The sequence below is a fragment of the Capsella rubella genome, unplaced genomic scaffold, assembly GCF_000375325.1.
Source record: "Capsella rubella cultivar Monte Gargano unplaced genomic scaffold, Caprub1_0 scaffold_6, whole genome shotgun sequence".
Taxonomy (NCBI): domain Eukaryota; kingdom Viridiplantae; phylum Streptophyta; class Magnoliopsida; order Brassicales; family Brassicaceae; genus Capsella; species Capsella rubella.
In genome coordinates, this window is record NW_006238918.1 from 16,199,413 (window position 1) to 16,221,613 (window position 22,201).

Below are 22,201 nucleotides of genomic sequence, written 5' to 3' on the forward strand. Positions count from 1 at the left end.
CCAAAGATAAATTAATTTACAAAAATGATGTTCTTCTTATGTTACACGCATAATTTGAATTTGTCGAGTTACAGAGATAGGAATTGTTATTTATCAAAACCGGACTTGACTATATTAAATAAATAAATTATGCAATAAATATGTATCAGATCTTAGGAGGAATAAATAGATTTAGTAAGTAACACACGAATGAAAAAACTTGTAGTATTTGTTTTCCAATCTAATTTATTATGTCTTTATTTAAGGTAAATCTTACATAAGCAGCATCCTCCAAAAAGTCTATAAAAATTGTTGCGTATTACTATCAGTCACATGTTGTAAAGTAGTATATGGAAATAAACATATCCCCCAACTATATTTCAAATTAATTTTGTTTATTAATCAATGTGGACCCTCGTATCATATATGCTAGCTGTCAGTATTGTTTTGTATTTTTATTTTACAAATTTGCACAACTCGTTACAAGAATAATTCATTAGTAGGCAACCAAAAAAAAAAAATCATTTTGTGTCGAATCATTTTTCAGAAAAAAAAAAATCAATTTTGTAAAATGATCCCAACAAAGAGTAATATTAATTTCTTCTCTGTATGACAAAATCCATCCAAAAGGGTTGATACAGATGCCATGGGTGAGTGTAAATGCTGATTGCAATATGTCTTTGAATGAAAGAATCATAGAATTGTCTGACTCAGATGCCATTTTCGGCAGTCTACATTACCAAACTCAGCTCAAGTGGTATCAAGATTAGCCTTATAACAACACCTCTTCACATGACTTTAAAGACCCCCATATATGTAAAAGAATTTACTCACTGGATCTTTTCTTCTCTTGCGCAGCCTGAATATGTCAATAACAACAAGAAAAGAGATCTATAGAGAGAGACAGAGACAAACAATTTTTTTTCTGCCCATTCGAATCTACTACTCTAATTTCCCTAATGGAGACTCTGAAGCATGTTCATCTACTAGCCATAGACCAAAGTCACGGAAACGTTTTATCTTCTTCTCGAAACCCACAATGTAGTTATTGTGGATTATCACATGTTTTCCCTTTGTCTCTTTAACCCATGTCGAGTTCTTGAAATACAATCCTCCTGTCGGGAATGCTGCCTGAGAAAGCAAGTAGAGATCCACCTGCAACAACAGAGTTCACAAACAGAGTTGACAATGTATCCAAACAAACTGATTTTTACCTTTGAGATTCAAGCAACATTGTAACTGAACATTCCTAGGAGTACTAAAAGGTCCACAATCTTTTGAGTTTTTGTTAAGCTTTGATATCATCATTAAACCCTGAGTAATAAAAAGCCTATCGCAATTAAACATTCCTAAGTAGATTAGAGGAGTTGAGAAAAAGCTAAAAAATCGTAATGGAAAAGCTAAGGTTAAATAAAGTGGAATCTCAGAGTAGTAAAACGTTCACTCTTTTAAGCTTCAATTGTTATGAACCCAACAACTGTGTATAAAAAAGCTTGAGACCAATATACCTAAAGTCACTGTTTTGTTGCGGAACTAGGAAGAAGTAACATACCTGATGAGCTGTTTTGTTAAGTGCCCAGTTAAAACCAGGTTGATCATTTGCTTTCTTTGCTCTGGACCAAGGTTCGGTTTGAAGTTCCTCGATCCATTTCTTCATGAGAAGTTTTGCACCATTAGTGGGACGCAAGAAAATCATACAGCTACATATATAAGGCCTTCCCTTTTTACCAGGAGGTGGTAAACCGTGAGAGTGATCCAAAGGCTTGATCTGGAACCATAATCAAGAAGATAATAAATAAACTAAGTCAATACCATCAATGAAGGAGATGTAAGAATATACATACTGCGGTCATATCATCCATGAAGTATGCTTCGTGCTTTCCCACAAAATACTGAAACGGATCTTTCAACCAGACCATATCAACATCGTTGTACATGACATTGTAACCTAACTCCAAAATTTGCAAGAGATGTTGCGGTCTTCTAGCTGTGAAATTGAAGAAACCCTAATTGGATATGAGAAGTCAGTTAAAACGATCGATTCCATTGCAATACAAGCTCTTAGCATAGGTTATCACATAAAGAAACAGAGGATACATAATCAATCAAAATCAGAAAGAATATATGGCATTCACAAGCTGACCATCTTTTGTTATATTCATAGGATCAGCCATGAATGTAAAAATCCAAAACCTCAGGAACACTAGACAAACTTAATAAGTTTAACTTATGATCCGAGTAATCTGTGACATAATACATCAGTATGAGGGAAACCAAAACAAGTAACCAATCTCAGATTACCAAAATTCGCAAAGACACATCCGCAAAATCCTAATTTCAAAGTCATTTTCAGCTAGATTTCATGAACTGGAAGCTACGAATATCTCAAGCTAGAGATGAAATTGGATCGAAAAGATTGAAAACTCAGTGCAGATGTTATACCTGGGAACCGAACTTGTGTGCCGTCTGAGAATCAAGGACCGGAGGAATGAGAACGGCGTGACCAGGCCACTTCTCGTTAACCTTATAGAGGGTAGCGTAATCCTCAGCGATCACGAGGACTTGGTCCTGATGCTTCTGCCTAGAAACACTAATCAACCAGTTGTTGAGAAAAGGCAAGTATGGGTAGCTCACTGCGCAGACGATCACAGTCCCGTTCTTAGCAACGAATTTGGCGGCTTGGGCGAGGGAATAATCGCGCCATTTGGATTGAGAAGAAGAGAGCCTGTTTGGAAACGGGAATAGAGGGGATCCTGCCCAGGGTAAGAAGACGCCGAGGATAACGAGGAGTGCGAGTAAGAGGAGGAGACCGTTGCGGCTGAGGAGAGAGATCGGACGGTTTGAGATTGAGGAATTAGAAAGATGAGAAGAAGAGAATGGGTTTGTGAATGGGTTTTGGATTGGACGCTGGTGAAGGAACTGTTGCTGCGCCATTTTTTTTTTGTAGCTAACAAAATTGCGATTTTAGAAGAATTCGAAATCGAGAACTGTGTTGAAATTTCGAGAGTGAGAGAGGGAACTATACAGAGAAGCTTCTTAGTGGCAACTGTAGATCTGATGATGATGACACAGCGTGGAGGGAGAGATCTCAAAACAGAAACAATGGCGATTTGTGAAGAGTGTACATTTACTACAATTTATCATTTTCTCAATTTTATTTATTTAATCCATTTTACATAGCGGGTTGAAGTTGTTGGATCTGTCGGTGTTACATGGGCCTTAGGTATTTAACTTAGGCCCAAACATCTGCAAGTATCAATTGGTCTTTTTCTCTTTGGTGTGACTTGTGTTTATACACTCAGCAATCAGCTTTAGATTTCCATTATAAAAGATGGGGGAGCAACTTTTTAGATATTATTTTAAAGGCCCAGCCCATTATATATCCACAATAGTTTAGATGACTTGAGTAATAAGTAACCAAAACCACATAAACAGATAAATAAATATAATTGTACTAACTACTGTAAATTAATCGAATCTAATTCAATCTCGATATCTGAGTTGTTGTTTGGCTAATGATGGGTCTTACTAAAAAACTTGGCTTCAAAAAGTTGGTATTGCTTCTTCATCTCAATCACAGCCTTCTCTGCAATTGGATCAATTTCATCTTCGTACTTCTCATAAAGCATTGGCACCGTGTGAATCAGAACAAAACCTGTGTGGTTTCAATTAGTTCAAGACATAGTAGTACCTAGATAGATAATTCAAGATTAAGAGTAAAAAACGAGTAGTGAACTTACAGATGTAGAGCAATGACAAGAAGTTGAACCAATTTCCGATGATCGATACGAGCCAAAGTCCAATGATCGCCTTTGTTTAACAACCAGAAAAGAAAAACAATCAAGTCCGTAAGTTCATTTCACTGTTTCAGAGACTTCTCTAAATCAAGGACTTGAGAAACAAAACAAGTTACCACTAAAAAGTTCTTGATGTCTCTCTCTAAGGCAATGCTCCTCAAAGTTGCCAAAGCACAGTTAAGCTCAAAGGTCAATGCAGAAGCAGCTTGAAGTAATGGCTTCTCAGGGATGTAAATCTCCACTATGTTCTCTGGAGATCTACACAAAATGATGGATTAGCAAACAAGAAATCAGCTTTTACTTAACATATATCAAGGAGGGGCGTGTAGCCAGCTGGAAAAGGATCTTTTACTTGTTGAGTGCATTGGACCAGAGGAATGAGAGAAGCAGAAAGAGAATAGAGCCACGACATATAAACGTGAGAAGACGACAACCACCAAATCCAAACAAAAGCCAAATCAAAGTCACTGCACTGAGTAAACCTGCCGTGACCTTCTTGTCTCTCCATAGCAACACATCAGCAGCTTCAAAACATTACCCCAACCACTAGGTGATTAGGTCACATAATCAATCAATCGCCATTAATCTCTATTTCTACACATTCGAACGCTATCTAATGGAAGACATATTATAATCATCATCATCATCAAAAAGTACCCTAAACGCAATATCAATGAGACATAACCAATATGTGAAAACAGAACATTGACAGAGTGTAGAGAGTGTTTCGTACGTTTACCTCCGCCGAGAACCATGTGAATCGGTCGTTCTCTACCAAACATACGGTAGATCGGAGCATGGATGGGAACAGGGGATCCTGGTTTCTCGCTATCAGTATCTGACGAGGAGCCGTTGATCTCCTCTGGTACGATGTTCCCCATCAACGGCTCTTCCATTGGTCCGACGATCTCTAGCTTTTCCTCCTCCATTCTCCGATTCCCAAAACTTCACCCTGCCGATGTAACGGAACCAAAGAGGCAAAAAGTTGTTTTATATATCGCGCCTTCCTCGGTCTTAGCCTATTGGTTCGTTGAGTCCGAACATAATGGTGAAAAGCAAAATGTTGAACAACGACGTCGTATCCTATCATATGGTTTTGATATTCATAATGGAATCTTCTACTGTATATCTTTCGTTACAAAACATATTATTACGAATGTTATATCTCAATTTTGTTTTAACATTTTCTGTTTTCTTTTTGTAAGAATATTACAAAGATGATATTCTAAAACACAGAGACTATGAAATGAATAATGGGGTCAATCATCTAAAGGGTCTTGGAGGTTTCTCTAACAGAGCAGAGAAGAAAACTTCTTTATCATCTTTGTCTTTCTTAGGCACCACAACCCACTTATGTTTCCTATACCTCAACGCTTTAAACGCTTCAACATAATCATTCAAATCCTCTTTCAGACAAAAGAAGCCATCGATCCACAACAATCCACCTGGTCTTAAAACCCTGTCCCAATCGAACAGCACAAAATCAAGTAGTATCAGGTCGATCCATCCATCGAGAAACCTCGTCGTGTGAATCATGTCAAGCGTGCTGTCAAAGAAAGGTAAACGTTGGTTCACGGTTAGATACAAAGGGACCAAACCGCGCAGAGCGATCATCTCGTTAAATGGAGCTCCGAGGTTGATTGTTGCTGATACAATCGTGACGTTCTGCTCTCTCATCCTCGCTGCGAAAGTTCCTGTGCCAATGCTGAAATCTAGTCCGATTCTCATCTCTCCCGGTTTGATTTCGAGTACTTCCGTTATCGAGAAATCTGCAGTTTGGTTAGTCTCAGGATCGATTTCGCCTCGGTTAAGCCATCTTGGCGATTCGTGGTGCGTGAGGTTGAAGCAGTCAGTGCATTTGAAGAACCCTTTTCGCGCTGTTGTGTTGCTAGCGAGACAAGCGAAGTTCTTGCACTTATACTGTCCCCATCTCACATTCCGATTATCCGGCAGCTTCCATAGAGACTCGTTGATCGGAAACGGTTTGTGATATAACTGCGGTGCACGGGAGAAACACCGTCTTCTAGGCAGCGGATCGCATCCGTGAACCATAAGCTTCTGAGCTAACCTCCAGTCGTCGTTGCAGATTTCCCCAACATCGTAGTCCATATACTCTTCTAGATCGTTCTTCATTGCAAAACATGCGTGCCCGATCGAAGTGAATGTTCCGTTAGCTCCCATAAAATTCTGCTTCCCAAGCCGGTTTGGTTTGATCTTTATGTACTTCTTTATCTCTTCTCTCATAAAATGCTCTCCCGGGTCACCATTCCGCTGCTTCAAAGGATGGTCTACGAATCTCTCTTCAAACGAAGGCAGTTCCATATGAACTGACTGAACCAGTGAAAGAACATCCGCAAGAAACGCTACATGCCTGAACATAGATCCGGAAGCTGATGAATCCGAAGATGGAACAGAAGAAGAATTAGCTTCTAAAGCCTTGAGATCATCCATTTCTTGGTGGATTTTAAAAATGGCAGTTTCGATTGTCTTCCTCATCTGGCTGCCGATATTATAATAGTCGCCATCAAAGCTTCCGTGAGAGTTACAGAACCGATCAGAGAAGCGTAGGGGTGTGATGTAGTTGAACTTAGCTAATGTAGCAACTGAGATAAGAAATGCCAAGCCAGCCAACACATAGATGGGTCTATTGATACCATTGAAAACTTTAATCTTGGATAACATATTCGTCTTCCCCATCTCTGTGTACAAACAAAATCAACAAATCTTGAAAGAAAAAGAAAAATATCCAGCAAATAATCTTCCCATTTCAACTGGATACAACACGAACAAGGACTAACACCATCTTCTTTTATCTTTCCAAATTAACAAAATTATAAGATGAGATGCAGAATACTTAAAATCTGGTTGCAGAGGTGAAATTGTGAACTTTAACTTCATCTCTTATGTATCTTCAAGTTTACCTAGGGATTGGTGAAACTAATTTAATTATCTTATAGGAGTATATTCAACATACTTAAAGCACAAAGCTTCGAATGCACATGGAGTTTTCTGAAGTTTTTAAGGAAATCCCACTATGGTAGAAGACAAAACCCCTAGAAAAGTTGCAGAACCTAAGGAAAAAGAATGAATAAACTAAGCCGAAGATTTAGAAGCAAGTAATGAGAAAGCCGATTCCTATGGATCTCAAAACATTTGAATCACATAATCATAATAATATAAATAAAGAAAAAAACTGATAGAATTTGATTTTGTAAAAAAATATATCTTCCTTTTTTTGAGAATATTCCATTTGTACATGAAGTTGAAAAAAATAGTCACACATTACTGTACTATGAAACTGAAAAAGACAGATCAAGAAGAACAAACTTTAGTGTCATTTGTTCCAAAGTCTTGCACAAGATCAGTCAAGGAGTTGGGCGTCTAGGCATGTCTGGTGTGTCCTGAAATCAAAGCACAAGTTTTAATCATCAAACAAGAAAGTGGAAACTGCGGAGTAGCAATAGAGATAAAAAGAAAAACAAAAACAAAATTAGGCGCTGGATTTATGCCACAAAGGACTCAATCAAGCATTAGGCTTTGCAGAATAGAAGCAACGAGCGTCCTCAATCATTTTCATCCAAATCATTAAGTTGCAGGAGCTTCAAAAGATCAGAGTTCAATCTCGAATTACATATTCGAGTGAATTCCCTTCAAACGGTTTTGCAGAAGAACAAAGATCAAACAACATAGTAACTTGGTGATGGGAAACAACATGGCTTGGAGTGCTTGAGAGATTCAAAGGGTGCAAATCTAAAACAGGTCAGGAGACAAACATCATAAACAATATAATAAGAAAAATTATGGGTTTATTCATATTCATAGACAAAAAAAAAGCATACCTCACAAGTGTAGACCTCATCTACTGCGAACTCTTTTTCAGCCCTGAGTCAGAATTTCATCATCATCTACAGCTGTAGTTTCTACATCCAAAGCCTGTCCTCCAGCATGAGAATCAAAATGAGACTTCAGTGCTTTCTGGAAAGCAGCCTCTGCATCCTTCACATCTTGATTTGCCTCACGCTCCAACTCCACAGCTCTTTCGCCCCAAATCATAATCTCTACGACTTCATCCTCAACTTCTGAAGCATCGTACCTCATTGCTTCTAGTGATTTCATTAGAATCTGCAGCCTCGCTTCAGCCAAAGATAGTGCCAAAGAAGCCTTCTCAACAGCTTCCCTAGCTTTGCATACTTCCACAATCATCTCTTGAACCGCGACAGGTGTTTGGCTTAGTTCATTTGACGCACTTGCTGCTTTATCCTGTAGTGCATTCGATTCGTTTACGATTCTCTGAAACGTGTTATTCCTGAACTTAACCGCTTTCAATGCTTTTATTGCATTATGAAGTCTGTCCCAGAATTCCTCCAAATTGGTCTCTGATGAGACTCCAGCAACTATGTCACTCAAGACATTCCAGACAGTCCCTTGGGTTGGTTTTTGGATTTGATAATCAAAATGAGACTTCAGTGCTCTCTGGAAAGCAGCCTGTGCATCCTTCACATCTTGATTCGCCTCACGCTCCAATTCCACAGCCCTTTCTCCCCAAATCATAGTCTCTAAGACTTCATCCTCAACCTCTGAAGCATTGTATCCCACTGCTTCAGAAGTAGCCTTCTCAACATCTTCCCTAGTTACGCGTATTTCATCAATCATCCCTTGAACCGCGACAGGGGTTTGGCTTAGTTCATTTGAAGCACAGGCTGATTTATCCTGCAGTGCAATCGATTCGTTTACGACTCTCTGAAACATGCTATTCCTGAACCTAACAGCTTTCAATGCTTTTATTGCATTATGAAGTCTGTCCCAGCGTTCCTCCAAGCTACTTTCTGATGACACTCCAGCAACTATGCAACTCAAGACATTCCGAACAGTAGTGTTCCCATCCAACAACTGTTCTTGGGTTGGTTGGATTTGCGGATCAAAACGAGACTCCAAAGTGTTTGGGTCATACCCAGTTATATCTCCTTCGCTGCCTGCTCCAACAGAATCATCACCTTGACTACGAAACCTATATCCCAACAATGATACACTTTCGGACTTTCTAGTAAGACCAGTAGTTAGCGTTAAACTCCCACCAGTTTTGGAAACTATACCCGCAGCACTCAATCTATTAGCCAAATAAAGGTGAGAATCAGCCCTATGATCCCAAAGATTACTGCCGCGTCCAAAACTATTCACAAAATCCGCACCACAAAACTGAACCCGACTCGCAAAACCCATACCTCACAACGAAAACTGTGTACCTGGAGATAACCAAAAAAACTCGATCTTTAACATAAAAGATCAAAGAACTTCTAATTTGTTCAAGAATCCATGAAATGTAAACCTAGAGCGTACATTTATTAAGCTTTCAGATCTCAAGAATCAGATAACAATGTTGATTTCAGATGAATCGTGAAAAAATCAAAGAATCAAAGATAATCGGGAAAGTCTTGGGAAGAAAACTAGATACTCACCGTAAAAATGGAAGCGAGCGATGAGGAAGAAAAATGGACAAGAGAGCAAGCGATTTTGAAAACGAATTCAGAGGGAAACCGTTTCGCCGGCAAAGTTCGCCGGAGAAGAAGATCGGAAAAATTTGTTATAATGACGCTAATTTCAGGAGCGTCCAACTATTTATAAGAGCCTAAACCGGATGTAAACCAAGCGTTGTGGTTATTGATTATACAGTTTTCAGGTTTGGTTTTAAACCGGAGGAATTGAAGAAGAGTTAAACCGCTTTTTTCAACTTTGATTACAATAATAAATTAAACATTAAAACAGTAGGATGTTCGCATGTAGACTACAAAAACGACACAACGTTTGCGTAAGGGTGAGTATATTTTTCGTGTTCACAGTTAACTCCCGAATCCTGGGTTTCGCCGGGGATCGGTGGCTTGCGACGGAGCAGATCGGCGCTTTTTCATAGCGGTTTACGATCGGTGCCGGAAATCATGCGGCGGCTAGTGAAAATCCTCCTAGTTCCGTCCTGAGATTGCCTAGCCACATCGTTCGTTCGTCGCCAGGTTCAGTTTCACTTTCAGTGTCTATTCATAGCCCAAATCGATTTGAATAATTGCATACTTTAAGGTCTGAAATATACTTTATCTGTTGAAATTTAGGATTTTGGTGAGTGTATAGATGCTGTTTCAGCCGCCATCGAAGTCCTGGAGGTACTTGTTGGTCTAGTGTCTGCAATGGCTGCTTACTGTTCTAACTATTCCTTTGTGAACTTTGTTAAAATTAGAACGATTCAATGATAGAACCATTGGTTCTATCAGAAGAAGATTTTAGACTGTGTAAGAACAGTTTTGCGGGTCAACTCTCTTAGGTCGTATAACTCCTATGTAACGAATCACTCTTCTTTGTCCTGATATCAACCCAACTTATAATCTGTTTCGTCAAGGTTTTAGTATCAATGTGTTTGTTCCACAATGTGCATTTCATGATACTAAAAAGTCTGTTCTACAGCATTGACCAGCTTGGGACCTACGGACACTGAACAGAAGCGAAGGAAGAGTGCAGCCAACAGAAAATGTACAAGGCTTGGTGAAGGTGTCCATCCAGATGAGGTAAGAAATGTTTTGTAGACCCCATTGTATTTGAGTTTATGAGCACTGGCGAACTGATTCCACTTGTGTAATATATGTAGTCCTATGCTCCGTCGCGTCTTCACATCTTTAACTTTCATCTCCTTACCTAGATTTGTTGAGTGAATTTTTTTTATCTCTGCCTTATTGAAGAATCATATGGCATAGTATGCAATGTTGTATATGCTGCGAGCATTGTTTAATTGTACAAAAAAAAAAGTGAAATTGAAACTCTCATCTCTTTTGCAATGTTACGGCTGTGAAATGTGATGTGATGCTTCCGGTTCCGGAACTTGTTGATTATTATTTAGTATAGAAATAGATAAAAAACAAAATTTATTTGAGTTCTTGCTGTCACCACCAGGTAGATGATACACAATCAGAAGAGAAAAGCGATACAGGCAAGAATATGGCGATATTTTTTAATGTCTTACGGCAAAAGAAGCACATGGGGCTTGAAAATTTTGTGCTCAACAAGCGGTCATTTGCAGACCTTAGAGAAATTGTTTGCTCTATCTTTCTTGGCTAAAAATGGACTAGTTGAGATCAATATCAATAAAAGTGGTTCTCATATCTCCTGTCTGGGTTTCTTATTGACTCATTTCACTTATATCTAATCTCCTAATTTGTCTTCAATGCCTAGAAATCCCCCCGCTGCTAATCTGATGATGTCGGGTGAAGTAATTCATAACCATTTTGTATATATATTAAATTTCATAGATTGGAAGATAATAAAATAGAATCTTGTTTAGCATGTTATGTCTTGAAGATGTTTGGTGATGTATATTTCAAACATCTGATTTCTGAATTAGTGCCAGTGGGTCAACTGTCAACTCTGTTAGGCCGTATGCCTCCTATGTAACACATTAATCTTCTTTGTTCAGATATCAACTTAACTTTTAATCTGTTTTGTCAAGCATTCATCATTATGATCTGCCTCTCCAGGTTGTTGGTTGGCGCAGGAGCTCGAAGATGGGCCAAATCAAAAGATGTTCTGTTGCCTGAAACTGTCACAGAAGCTCAAACCATATTCCCTTTGCTTTACCGTCAATCAGCTGGTTGTTTTATTCCTTGAAGATGATTTTTTGTGTCCTATTGCGTATGGGATGGTTTACAGAGAGAGCAAACCATATAAACAGTGGCTGTACAGAGAGAGCAAGAAATCAATGAAGAGGTTCAAGAGCAAATAGTACCCACCGAGGTGGAGGCAAATAGTACCCACTGACAGCAGACAAACTGCTGGTGGAATTCTAGTAGTTCAGGCGGATGCTTCCACTGTTGTACGTCCAAATTTTAGAGAAACCTTCTCAGCTTTTTACTTTCTTTTGGTTTGGAATCTTACTTACTCTGATTGGTCTGGTTTTACTCTAAAGGTCCCTGGAGATAGGACGGAACTAAATGCTGCTTACTCAACAGTCGTCACAGTCGTTTTGTATGGGATATTATGGGAAGTCAAAGGTGTGGCCTTCCTCTAAGATGCACAAAGCAAAACTTGTCATCATCAATGGTGAAACTTGAAAATAAGTTTTGAATCATTGGGTCTCTTGAACAGGTTTTGATTCTTGGAAAGAAGAGAGAGATAAACTTATACTATGATGAGGTCATTGATTGGGCCTTACTATGCTGGCGAATTCATCTATCCTCTTCTCAAGCTATAAAAATATGTACTTTCAGATGGAAAGGATTGAACTCTAACTCAGAAGTGGAATTCACAGAGCAAGGCTGGAATAGATATTCAGAAGCCCGGATCAATCTCTTCCCAACCTGTTTTTCAGTGATGATTACTGCTTTCTCGAAGCTATTTTGTGGAGAAGAGTTTCAGAATCTGTAACATGGGACACACCAGTGGGTAACTTTTGAATAATGTATATATATCGTTCTGTATCAAGTAACAAGTACAGACATACAATAAACGGAACCTTTTATTATCAACAACTTGGATTTAACGGCGATGTTGTTTATTTTTCCTTCAATCTTTTCGGTATAAGAACATGTGACTGAGTAAAAATATCAATAGATAGTGTAGCTTAAGTCATTAAGCGAGGCTTGATGTTTTCTATGATATTTTCCCAATAAATAAGTTTTGGATGAAATTGACAAAAATTGGATGACATAATAAAATGATCGTGCTTGGTTTCGTACAATAAAAAGAAAATGTACTTTTGAAAACACAAGCTCAACGATCATTGAGTTCACAAACCAAGGTAAGATTTGTTTATTCAAATTAGAAGGCCAGTAATCTTCTTGAAAGGTCACTGGAAGAAGTTGTGAATTCTCTTAGCTGACGTTAAAGTGTTAGATAGAAGCATGGCTATGGTCATTGGTCCAACACCAGCAGGAACAGGCGTGATGGCTGATGCAACTCTGCAAGCCTCCTCATAGCAAACGTCTCCAACCAATCGATAGCCATGGGGAGCACTTGGATCCTGCAATTCACATTATGTCACATATAGGATTTTATTTGATCATGCATTATACTACAATATATATATATGTCAAAATCACCCACTCACCTCAACACGTTTGATCCCAACATCGATGATGACTGCACCTGGTTTGATCCAGCTTCCTCTGACCATGTTTGGCTTCCCAACAGCTGAGATTAGGATATCAGCTTGCCTTGTGATTTCTTCAGGGTTATTTGTTCTTGAATGGATAATGCTAACAGTTGCATCCTCCCTCTACATTAACAAAACATATCAATAAAGACAAAACATGTACCTAACAATCGAATGTAAAAGGCGTCTTTAACAAGGCATCATCTCATGCATATATCACCTGCAGTAACAGAGCAGCTGGCATACCAACAATATTACTCCTTCCGATAACAACCGCTCTTTTCCCTTTGATTCCAATGTTGTATCTATGCAATAACTCAATGCATCCTTTGGGAGTACACGGAACAAATAAGGGTTCTCTTCCACGCATGGCAAGTCGTCCAATATTTAGCGGGTTAAATCCGTCCACGTCTTTCTCTATTCTAACCGCATTCAATATGTTCTGTTCATCCATATGCTGCAATATATAACACAAATCTTCTGTAAATCAAAGTTTATTTTCCAATAAAGAATATGATAAATAGGACTTTGTTTACCGATGGCAGAGGCAACTGAACAAGGATTCCATGGACACAAGGATCATTGTTGAAGCCTGAGACAGATTTTAAAACCTCCTCTTCTGATGAGTATTCAGGTAAAAGAAGTTCAAATGATTGAATTCCAACGGAGTCACAAGCTTTCTTCTTGTTCCTCACGTAAGTTGCCGATTCCTCATTCTCCCCAACAAGGATTACTGCTAAACCAGGAACCACACCGATCGATTCCTTCATTCTTGAAACTTCGGTTTTGATCTCATCTCTAATCTTTTTTGCCTCAGCCTTTCCATCAATTACAATCGCGGATGGAGGAGAAGAGGAGCGAATGGAGAGAGTGCAGCCACGGCCAGACGCAGTTGTCGGTAAGCTGAGTTTGACGACACATGATCGGGGGAGGAATGCGCCATTCCGTCCCTTCAAATGGAAGGGACGCAACATCATGGGGCAATCAGTAAATATTATTGACGCCATTTTTTACTATGCAAATAGAACAGTAGTCGTGGCTACCAATTTAAGTTAGGGTTTAGCAAGAATAAAGTGGGATTGTTAAACGATCAATCTGTAAAGAGGTATTTATACAAGATTGGAGATTTGCAGAGAAAGATAGATAATGACATAAACCCATTAGGACTTATCTTCTATAATTAATACTACTTTTTATATCAAATCACATATACACGATTAAATACATTTTATATTAAATCACATTTATACACGTACGATTAAATAAAGGTCATATCGTGCCGGTATGTTTGTAACGTTTTATAAAATACTAAATTAGGTAGTGTATATTATATGTATGTACTACAACAAGGATTGAAGGTAACTATAATTCCATTAAGAAAAAAAAACAATTTAAAAGCGAGATATTATATTAGGAGTGATTTCATATTTTTGTGTCTTCGATCCATCTATCAAGAAACCTCATGCTCATAGTGTGAAATAATCATATCAACCTCGGAGCTCCAATTCATACAACGGTATCAAACCGCGCAGAGCAATCATCTCGTTGAATGGATCTCCCAAGTTGATTGATGCGTCAAAAGGATTCTTATAAACATGGGCTAAAAACATAGAACCAGCATTTTTTTAGCCCATACTAATTAAAAGTGAAAACGATGGAAACTGTTTTGCCCATTACCTTTTCTCCCCCTAAATATTTCATGTGCTATGTTTAGCATTTAATGAAAACACAACTTTTTCGAAAAGTTTGTAAATGATAATTAAATTTTTGTTTGGGTTAAATCCATTCCACTAGATTAGCAAATCATTTAGCACCACGTCATGTGTATTTATTTTTACTTTATGTAGAATATTATAGAATAATTGATTTTACATTTTACTAATCTTCTTTTCTTTTTGTGTGTGACAAGAATATGCTTCGTCATCTCAAATAGAAGTCAAATTTAAAAAATCGGTAACGAATATGGGGCTTAAGGAATATACAAATTAAATTTTCTTTCTAAGATATTTTAGAAACAATAGGAAGAAAGAAACTAAAACCGAAAAAAGTAACAAAGAACATTTTTACTTTTTCCTATTTTTACATATAATCCGAGAATAATTCCTTCATCCTATATCTTTCCCTAAAAAGAGTATCCTAAGCCGTAATCTACTCATATTCCTCCGGTCGTCGTGGCGGCACTGTTTACCACCCAAGACAGATCAAAACACGCCGGAGCCGAGTTCCCGGAAAAGCTATCTCCGGCTGCGAATTCCTCCAACCCGTCGAAGAAATCATCGCTCACCACCGTATCGGACAGAGACAACAGATCCTCATCTCCGTCGAGACCTTCCCCCACCGCTAGATCCTCCACCGGCAAAACAAATTCGTCTGCTGACGTCACCGGAGACGATGAATACGTGGCGATCGTGGTCGTGGGAGATTTAGTAGTCATCGGTTGATCAGATGGTTTCTGACGGGTGCTTCCGGCGAGAGAGTTACGGTGAGTGGGTGCTGGATGGTTATGCTCCGCCGTGTAAGTGACGATGAACATCTTCGGGTCGGATCTATTTCGCTCCACTTGTTTACGGGCTAAACAACCTTTTGATGTACTACATCTGTAATATCCTCTGTTTTATAAAAAAAAAAAAAAAAAAAAAATTAGAATGTTTTTGGTTGTATTATTACCAAAATTGAAACTGAGATGATTTAACAAACTAAAAGCAGACAGAATCACCAAAACAGACAAGTTTCTTTTGTCTTGAAAGAATACACACATTTATAACTCTCAATAAATGAACTTTTGGTAAAAAAATAAATCTTTTTATTTTTTTATTGTTTAGGTAACAAGTAGAAATACTGAAATAGTATTACCTTGGATATGGTGAACCTTTGATGGGTTTTTGTCCGTACTTTCGCCACGCCCAGACATCGGAGTTTAAAGCCTCTGCTGCTACATGGCACACTTTCTTATGCTGTATCTTTCTGTAACAAAGAAACAAGCAACCACAAAACAAAACACACACAGACTTTTTTTAGCTTTCTTGATTGTACAATCATATTCGAAATTTCGAAATTAAAAAACCAATATTTTTCTCATATGCTAATTTCTTTCTTGATAGTATCCGACATAACTGAAACTTTTAACCACATCTTCACAGCAAAATTCGAAAACTTTGATTGGTTGAAGACAAGAAATTTAAAAATCCTTGATGGGTTTTGAGAAAAGTTTGAAACTTTATTGGTTGGTGTAAAAAAAGAACGAACCTTCTTTTAGATCTAGAGGTAGTGGAGCCTGTGGGTTTGCTAGTGACGCTACCGGAAGAAGCAGAGAGAGAAAGAGGACGTTTCTGGTTCTGTGTCTTTCTTGGTTCTTCTGGGTAATTCAGACACGAAAACGAAGAGACGACGGATTCTTGTGTGAACGGCGTGTAGAGATCTCGAATCTCTCCGAAGGAGACGGCATTACTCTGTCTTCCGACGGTGAACGTAGGGTTCGTGTGAGATGAAACGCCGCCGGAAAATACGGTGGTTGTGGAGGTAGTTGCTGATGAGCTTACGGCTGAGCAGCCTCTAACTACGGCGTGGAGATCCCAATCGTCGGCCATTGAATTTGGTAGCTCAGGGGTAGACAAAAGCTTCGAATCTCTGAGGAGAGAAGAGAGAAGCCAGAGGAGACAAAAGAGAGCGCTGACTTTTGAAGGTTAGAGAGAGATGTTTATAAAGAGAGTGAGAGGTTGAAAATTAAAAAATGGGTTGAAAAAAATGGTGGATATTATATTATTATTAAATTCTCGAGATAAAATACAGTGTAAAATACAATTTTGTTTTCTTCTCCTTCTTTTTTTGTTGTTGTTGTTGACATTGCAATTATTCCACATGTGAACCTTTTATATGTATCTTGCATATAGTATTAGTTGATAAATATCAAACTAATTAGATTTTATAAATTATACATAAAGAATTGAGTTGAAAAAAAATATTGTGACTTAAAAGATAGATAAATTAAGAAAAGAAATATTGATGTACGGATGGTGGTACTTTGTAAAACATACTCAACTAATTGGAGATGTTGTTGTTGTAATTAGCAAAACATCTTTGGATTCTAACAGCAATTAGGAATCCACTAAAACCCAATTCCATTTTTGTGCAAACATCTCTTTCCAAATTTCCCATTTCTTTCTTTTGGGTTTATTGGCTAAAAACATATGGTCAGGACATATTGTGATTAAAGTTAACTAAATTACACACTTGTTTTGCTCAAAAAGATATAAGTAATGAACACACTTAAAAAGATGTACAGTGTCGGAATCATATTGAGTGTATATAATACGCATTTTGTAATATGTGTACAGAGAGAGAGAGAGGAATTGTCTCTTTGGCTTTTAAAAAAAATATATATATATCAAATCTAGAAAAAAGGAGAAAGTATAAAATGTGCTTCGGAGGAAGGAGATGGTATCTCGATGCTTATCCTGTCTTTGTCGCCTAGTGTCGAATTAGAGAGAGAAAAACCAGAAGTGGTTTCAGGTTTCTTGTATTTGGTTGACTTTGATGAATTGTCAAAGGCTTTGAATAATCTTTGTTTTTTTTTGTCAACCTCACAGCTCTTTTTCCACGCGTCTCTCACACGCGCTTTCTCGGAAAAGCTTAGCTGCTTTGATTGAATTCCAATTCAATAGTATAAATTAGTGGGAAACCATACTTTTCCAAGTAGTAGTAGTGGTGGCTATCCCTACTTTTTTTTCTGATCGATGCGCACAACAACATGTTAAAAAAATACTTTTATTTACACAGACCTAAGATTATGGAATTGGATTAATGTAAATTAGCTTTCCAGATCATTTGTGAGAGCTTTCGACATATTCAAATAGTCAAATCCAACAACAACTGATGATGTTTTATTAAAAAGAGAACATTCATGGATAACATATGTATTCCATTTATATATGGAAAAATAAGCATCATTGTGTATAAATAAATTTTATAGAAGTAAGTAGATAGAAAAGATAGTGATTGTCACTTAGCACCATTCTCTTCCAAGTCACATACTCTAAAACATGGGTTACTGTTTCTTTTATTCCATGCATTGTACCTTTTTTTTTCTTTTAAATAACAACAACAACAAAGCACATGTAAAATAGTTTTTTACTTTCTTTATATAGAAAAATAAAATATGAGAGGTGTGTTTTAAAAATCCAATAATAAAACTACAATTTATAAAAATTTAACTGCAGAAGTAATTTGTTGCGAAAATGTAACAAAACCGAAATACGGAAATCTTGAAATTCACCGGGAAGTGTAGGAAAAGAGTGAGGGACACGTGGCAAATAAAAGAGGAGAGCGCGTGATCTCCGCGAGTTAAAAAGGTTGACAATCTCAAAACGGTTCACACACAAACACGGCGAGAGCGGAGTGTGTTGGGTTACACACAGTGCAAGATAAGGAGAGATGAGGTGGAGTTGCTACAGCTGTCCCTAAATATGCTTTTATCTCTCTCTCTCTCTCTCACTCGCCTCCTCGTGATCTTGATTCCTCTCCTTTGTGAGTCAATCGTACGGTTTACAAACGATATCACCAATCTTTCTTTCTTTTTCTTCAGTCATTCATCATCCTACGGTCATATCTCATTCTTTATTGCTTCAACACTCATCCGACGGTGGATATTGTCCTGACCCAGTCAGGGGTGCATGAGCCACGTGAAACCTTCGAGGACGAGTTTTTTTTTTTTCCTTTCTTTTTTAATTAACCAAACAAAAAGAAAAATATTGCTACAAGTGGGCTGCACGAGGAAGCATACTATCAAAGCGCGTGGACCCACTTTTCTTTTATTTTATATACTACTAGTGTAATTATAAAGATATACACATTAAAATAATATTAAAATCGAGTAAAGTCAATATTAATTTAAACATTTTGTTTTGACTACTACAATTTTAAAATCTTTTATCTTTAAAATCAAGTTATTGTGTTTTAATTACTTCTTCTTGTTGTTGTTGTTTGGTAGTCACTTTGATTGTTCGGACAACTCGCACACTCAACTGATACATATCAGTCGGTAAACCCCCAATTATTGGGAAGAAGAATCCCATTATTATTAAATTGTGCATATATATTTTAATTGGGCTTTCACGGGTCATAAAATTAGTACTCCACTGGTCTATATTTTAATTGGGCTTTAAAGGTTAATTTTTTTTAGTTTAAAGGCCTATACAAGCCCACTTTGGTTGTTTTGTTATTTTATTATGCTCGCGTGACTTACTCATGCGTTCCTTAGCATTTTCGCGGTCATTCAGAAAATTTCAACTTTTTTCTCCCCGCGCCCACATGTTTTCTCTGCTTCTGATTTTTCTCGAGATAAAATGGTGACTGAAGGGTGTCGGAACTGACTGGGTGGCGACGGGATTGGCGGGAGAGATAGCCATGGCCGAAGAAAACGCGGCGGGTAATGCTATTTGTTCAATCTGCTACGAAGATCTCAAACCGGTTGTTGAGAATCTTCAATCGATCTCCGCTTGTGGCCACGTCTTTCACGAACTTTGGTTTGTATACGGACCCAATCTAACATCTTTTTGAATTTTTAATCTCCGAAATTTTTATTCTTTTGCTAATCGATTTTAGTTGGGAAACCCTAGTTTGCAGCAATGGTTCGAGTACTGCCCGAGTACGAACAAGCGAAATTGTCCGATTTGTAAGCAGAGGTGCTCTCTAAAGGATCCATGTCGACTTTATTTTCAGTCTTCTGGGGATCAAATGGATTCGATTGCCTCTAAGAAGACAGTCGAAATCGAGGAAGATCCGGTGTTATTGAGAGGTGAAGTGAAGCGTCTCGAAGGGAAGGTTCATAATCTTACTTCTGTTCTGGAGAAGCAGAAAAAGGACAATGCTCAAGTCTCTGATAAGGTAATTTGTGGATTTCGAAATTGTTCAAAAGTTAAAAGGTTATGTGCAAATTTTGGTTTATATATATATATTTTTTTGTTTTGCTTCTCAGTTGCATCAATGCAATGAGCAATTGAAAGAGGATAAAGTAAAAAGGTGGGAGGCTCTGCAAGAAATATCAACGACTCAACACTTGCTTAAGTTGAAATCTGAGGTTTTTGATTATACTCAACTTCCTTTTAGATGCTTTTGTTTCTACTTATCCTTCACAGTAGCATTTGGTGTTGAGTTTTTTTTTTATATTAAATGTTTGTTACAGGAATGCATCCAGCTTACTTCACAGTGTGCTAAGCTACAGGAGAGAACTATGGCTCTTGCCAAGGAGCTCGCAGCACTTAAATTGTGCGAAAAATCTTTGATAGTTGCTCTTTTTAATGTAGTCAGACTCTGATATATTCGTTCATTCTTTTGGTAAAACCTTTCTGAGTCTATATACTTGTATTGGGTGCAGGGTTTCTGATCTAAGCTTGGAGGAAGATGATGTCCTGAAGTTAGCCTTGTTGGGGAATACCGCTAAGACAAAAGATACAATAGACACACTAGTCAAGTCCTTGGTTATCCGAAATAGGTAGGTTACATTGCATGTAGTTTGTCATTGTTTCCATCGTCTTATTTTGGTCATTTACTTTGTGAACTTGGTTCGTTGTTTCCTATTAGTCTTGTCTGCAGCAGTTTCAAAAAGAATATGACATTCGGTGACCTATGAAGATGGTGGTTTACCTCTTAGTTCATCCGTTTATTCCTGCTGAGTATAGTACTTTGTTTGGTTAATAGTCTCTTACAGCAGCTTGTTAATATTTGAAATTACGAAAATATCATAAGCAAGTAGATATGGTGAAGAAGTTGAGGAAACGGGATTGTACATTGCGTTTCTTATCTCTTAGATTCTTCTATTATTCTTTTATCAAGTGTATAATTCAAAACATTCTTCTATGTATATCCTCCGACAGGAGTTATAAGGAATTGTTAGCAAAGTGCAATCAGCTGGGCAGAGGCGAAGCTCGATCTTCTGAGAAACTAGAAAAAGCTCTGGAAAAGATAGAGAAATTAAAGGTGTGTCTTTTGGAATTATAAATGTCAAACATCTTGTTGTAAGGTGTCTTTTGGTGTTGCACTCGAGCTTGTTTGGTTCTTCTATATCTGTCTCTTATAATCTTTATTCTATGAGCAGAAGCGAATGAGGGAACTTGAGATGATTACTGAAGAGCGAGAGAACAGAGCTCTAAGGAGTATAAAAGCTTCAATGAATTGCAGTGAGAGAGAAGTTTACGAGCCTCCAACTGAGAGCTTGGCTTCTTTCAGAATGCGTCCATCTGACAACATGGTTGAGAACATCTCTCCACCATTAAGTAAATTAGAGAAGAATGATGGCTTCACGAATCACGGATCATGCTTAAGCGGAAGAGAAGGCTTCTTCATTAGTAGAAGTACGGACTCTGTTATCGATTTAGATGATGATGTTCCTGAAAACAACATTTGTGGCATCAGACACTCAGATACTAATGTTGAAGAGAAATGTGATAATCCCATTGTGAGGGATGTGAAGTTCAACATCAGAAAAGACTCGACATCAGCAGTCTCACCTGGCAGCAATGGTACTTAATTGTCGATGTCATCATTACAAGTTGTGGAATGTAATGGATTTGAAGATTGTGAAAAACTAAATGCAGGTGCTGGAAACATTTGGTCATCAAGTGGAACAAATCGAAACCTTGGTCGTTGGAGCAAACATGGAGAGAGAAACGAAGCAACTACAACACTAGGAGGTTCTGTTCCAAGCAAAGATGATCTGATCGCTATTGGACCTGATGGTAAAGGTGGAAGAGTCAAAGTGCTGAGATCTAAACCCCAAATTTCTGTGAGTTACGCATTCTTGTTAAGATTCTCCTTTAATTATGTTACACGGTTACACCCTTATTGCAATCTCTACAACACTAAAATCAATTTCTACGTTTTCCCTTAACTTGCCTAATGTGTTGTTGATCTCCTGTTGGATTTGATAGAGCGCCAATGCGAGCTCAGGAAGTGGTAAGAGATTCAAGCTTGGAACTAAAACAAGTGGTTCGTCCTCTCAAGGTTGTCTGCAGATTGAACACTATTTTGGAAAACCTAATCGCTAATTAGTCGACACCTGTATGAGAGAAACTTAACATCTCGATATGCTTTGCATAGATCATGTACAATTAACATTGGTGTCGGATGTAACTTTTTGTTGTGGCTAATGAATCCACTTGGGACCTTAAGCGTTGTAATTATAGCCGAACGGTAGATATTAGTCTTTCAGTTAAATTAAATTATAAACTTGAAGTGATGAGTTTGATTAAAATGTTAACAGTTACATTAGTTGAAGTAATAATGGGTTTGATTAAAGTTTAAG

General features: G+C 37.8%; 6 protein-coding genes and 1 long non-coding RNA gene across 8 annotated transcripts; 2 read left to right on the top strand and 5 right to left on the bottom strand.

The window, feature by feature from the left end:
- Positions 1 to 628: 628 nt before the first annotated feature.
- On the bottom strand, positions 629 to 3,086 carry LOC17882760 (UDP-D-xylose:L-fucose alpha-1,3-D-xylosyltransferase MGP4). The gene is made up of 4 exons (XM_006287954.2): positions 2,422 to 3,086; positions 1,824 to 1,985; positions 1,532 to 1,747; positions 629 to 1,134 (listed from the first exon to the last, which is right to left on the bottom strand). The coding sequence occupies exons 1-4, from the start codon at positions 2,911 to 2,913 to the stop codon at positions 922 to 924; spliced, it is 1,083 nt and encodes a 360-aa protein (XP_006288016.1). The 5' UTR covers positions 2,914 to 3,086; the 3' UTR covers positions 629 to 921.
- Positions 3,087 to 3,366: 280 nt separating this feature from the next.
- LOC17883783 (reticulon-like protein B7) lies at positions 3,367 to 4,728 on the bottom strand. Its single transcript, XM_023781636.1, has 5 exons — positions 4,510 to 4,728; positions 4,129 to 4,300; positions 3,893 to 4,034; positions 3,720 to 3,789; positions 3,367 to 3,634 (listed from the first exon to the last, which is right to left on the bottom strand). The coding sequence occupies exons 1-5, from the start codon at positions 4,703 to 4,705 to the stop codon at positions 3,492 to 3,494; spliced, it is 723 nt and encodes a 240-aa protein (XP_023637404.1). The 5' UTR covers positions 4,706 to 4,728; the 3' UTR covers positions 3,367 to 3,491.
- Positions 4,729 to 4,892: 164 nt separating this feature from the next.
- Positions 4,893 to 9,346, bottom strand: LOC17883710. The gene is given in 6 exon segments (XM_023781119.1): positions 4,893 to 6,400; positions 7,471 to 7,537; positions 7,540 to 7,599; positions 7,601 to 7,658; positions 7,660 to 9,019; positions 9,233 to 9,346. Coding segments are annotated over 5 exon segments (2,883 nt in total). The 5' UTR covers positions 8,997 to 9,019; positions 9,233 to 9,346; the 3' UTR covers positions 4,893 to 5,039.
- A 287-nt stretch (positions 9,347 to 9,633) lies between these two features.
- LOC17881841 lies at positions 9,634 to 12,318 on the top strand. Of its 2 annotated transcripts, XR_002833316.1 has the most exons (6): positions 9,634 to 9,781; positions 9,878 to 9,928; positions 10,227 to 10,327; positions 11,291 to 11,625; positions 11,719 to 11,803; positions 11,898 to 12,318. It is a non-coding gene; the product is annotated as an uncharacterized LOC17881841 (long non-coding RNA). The 2 variants fall into 2 exon arrangements; XR_002833315.1 differs by having other exon boundaries at positions 11,719 to 12,318.
- A 279-nt stretch (positions 12,319 to 12,597) lies between these two features.
- On the bottom strand, positions 12,598 to 13,926 carry LOC17881964 (bifunctional protein FolD 4, chloroplastic). Its single transcript, XM_006288011.2, has 4 exons — positions 13,440 to 13,926; positions 13,124 to 13,360; positions 12,859 to 13,026; positions 12,598 to 12,771 (listed from the first exon to the last, which is right to left on the bottom strand). The coding sequence occupies exons 1-4, from the start codon at positions 13,908 to 13,910 to the stop codon at positions 12,598 to 12,600; spliced, it is 1,050 nt and encodes a 349-aa protein (XP_006288073.1). The 5' UTR covers positions 13,911 to 13,926.
- Positions 13,927 to 14,844: 918 nt separating this feature from the next.
- Positions 14,845 to 16,641, bottom strand: LOC17883703 (WRKY transcription factor 22). Its single transcript, XM_006288144.2, has 3 exons — positions 16,150 to 16,641; positions 15,757 to 15,867; positions 14,845 to 15,512 (listed from the first exon to the last, which is right to left on the bottom strand). Exons 1-3 carry the CDS (start codon positions 16,488 to 16,490, stop codon positions 15,056 to 15,058), a joined length of 909 nt encoding a protein of 302 aa, XP_006288206.2. The 5' UTR covers positions 16,491 to 16,641; the 3' UTR covers positions 14,845 to 15,055.
- A 2,525-nt stretch (positions 16,642 to 19,166) lies between these two features.
- On the top strand, positions 19,167 to 22,150 carry LOC17881823 (E3 ubiquitin-protein ligase TRAIP). The gene is made up of 9 exons (XM_006287496.2): positions 19,167 to 19,424; positions 19,518 to 19,785; positions 19,877 to 19,978; positions 20,084 to 20,166; positions 20,276 to 20,392; positions 20,775 to 20,877; positions 20,996 to 21,419; positions 21,495 to 21,682; positions 21,828 to 22,150. Exons 1-9 carry the CDS (start codon positions 19,306 to 19,308, stop codon positions 21,942 to 21,944), a joined length of 1,521 nt encoding a protein of 506 aa, XP_006287558.1. The 5' UTR covers positions 19,167 to 19,305; the 3' UTR covers positions 21,945 to 22,150.
- Positions 22,151 to 22,201: the final 51 nt, after the last annotated feature.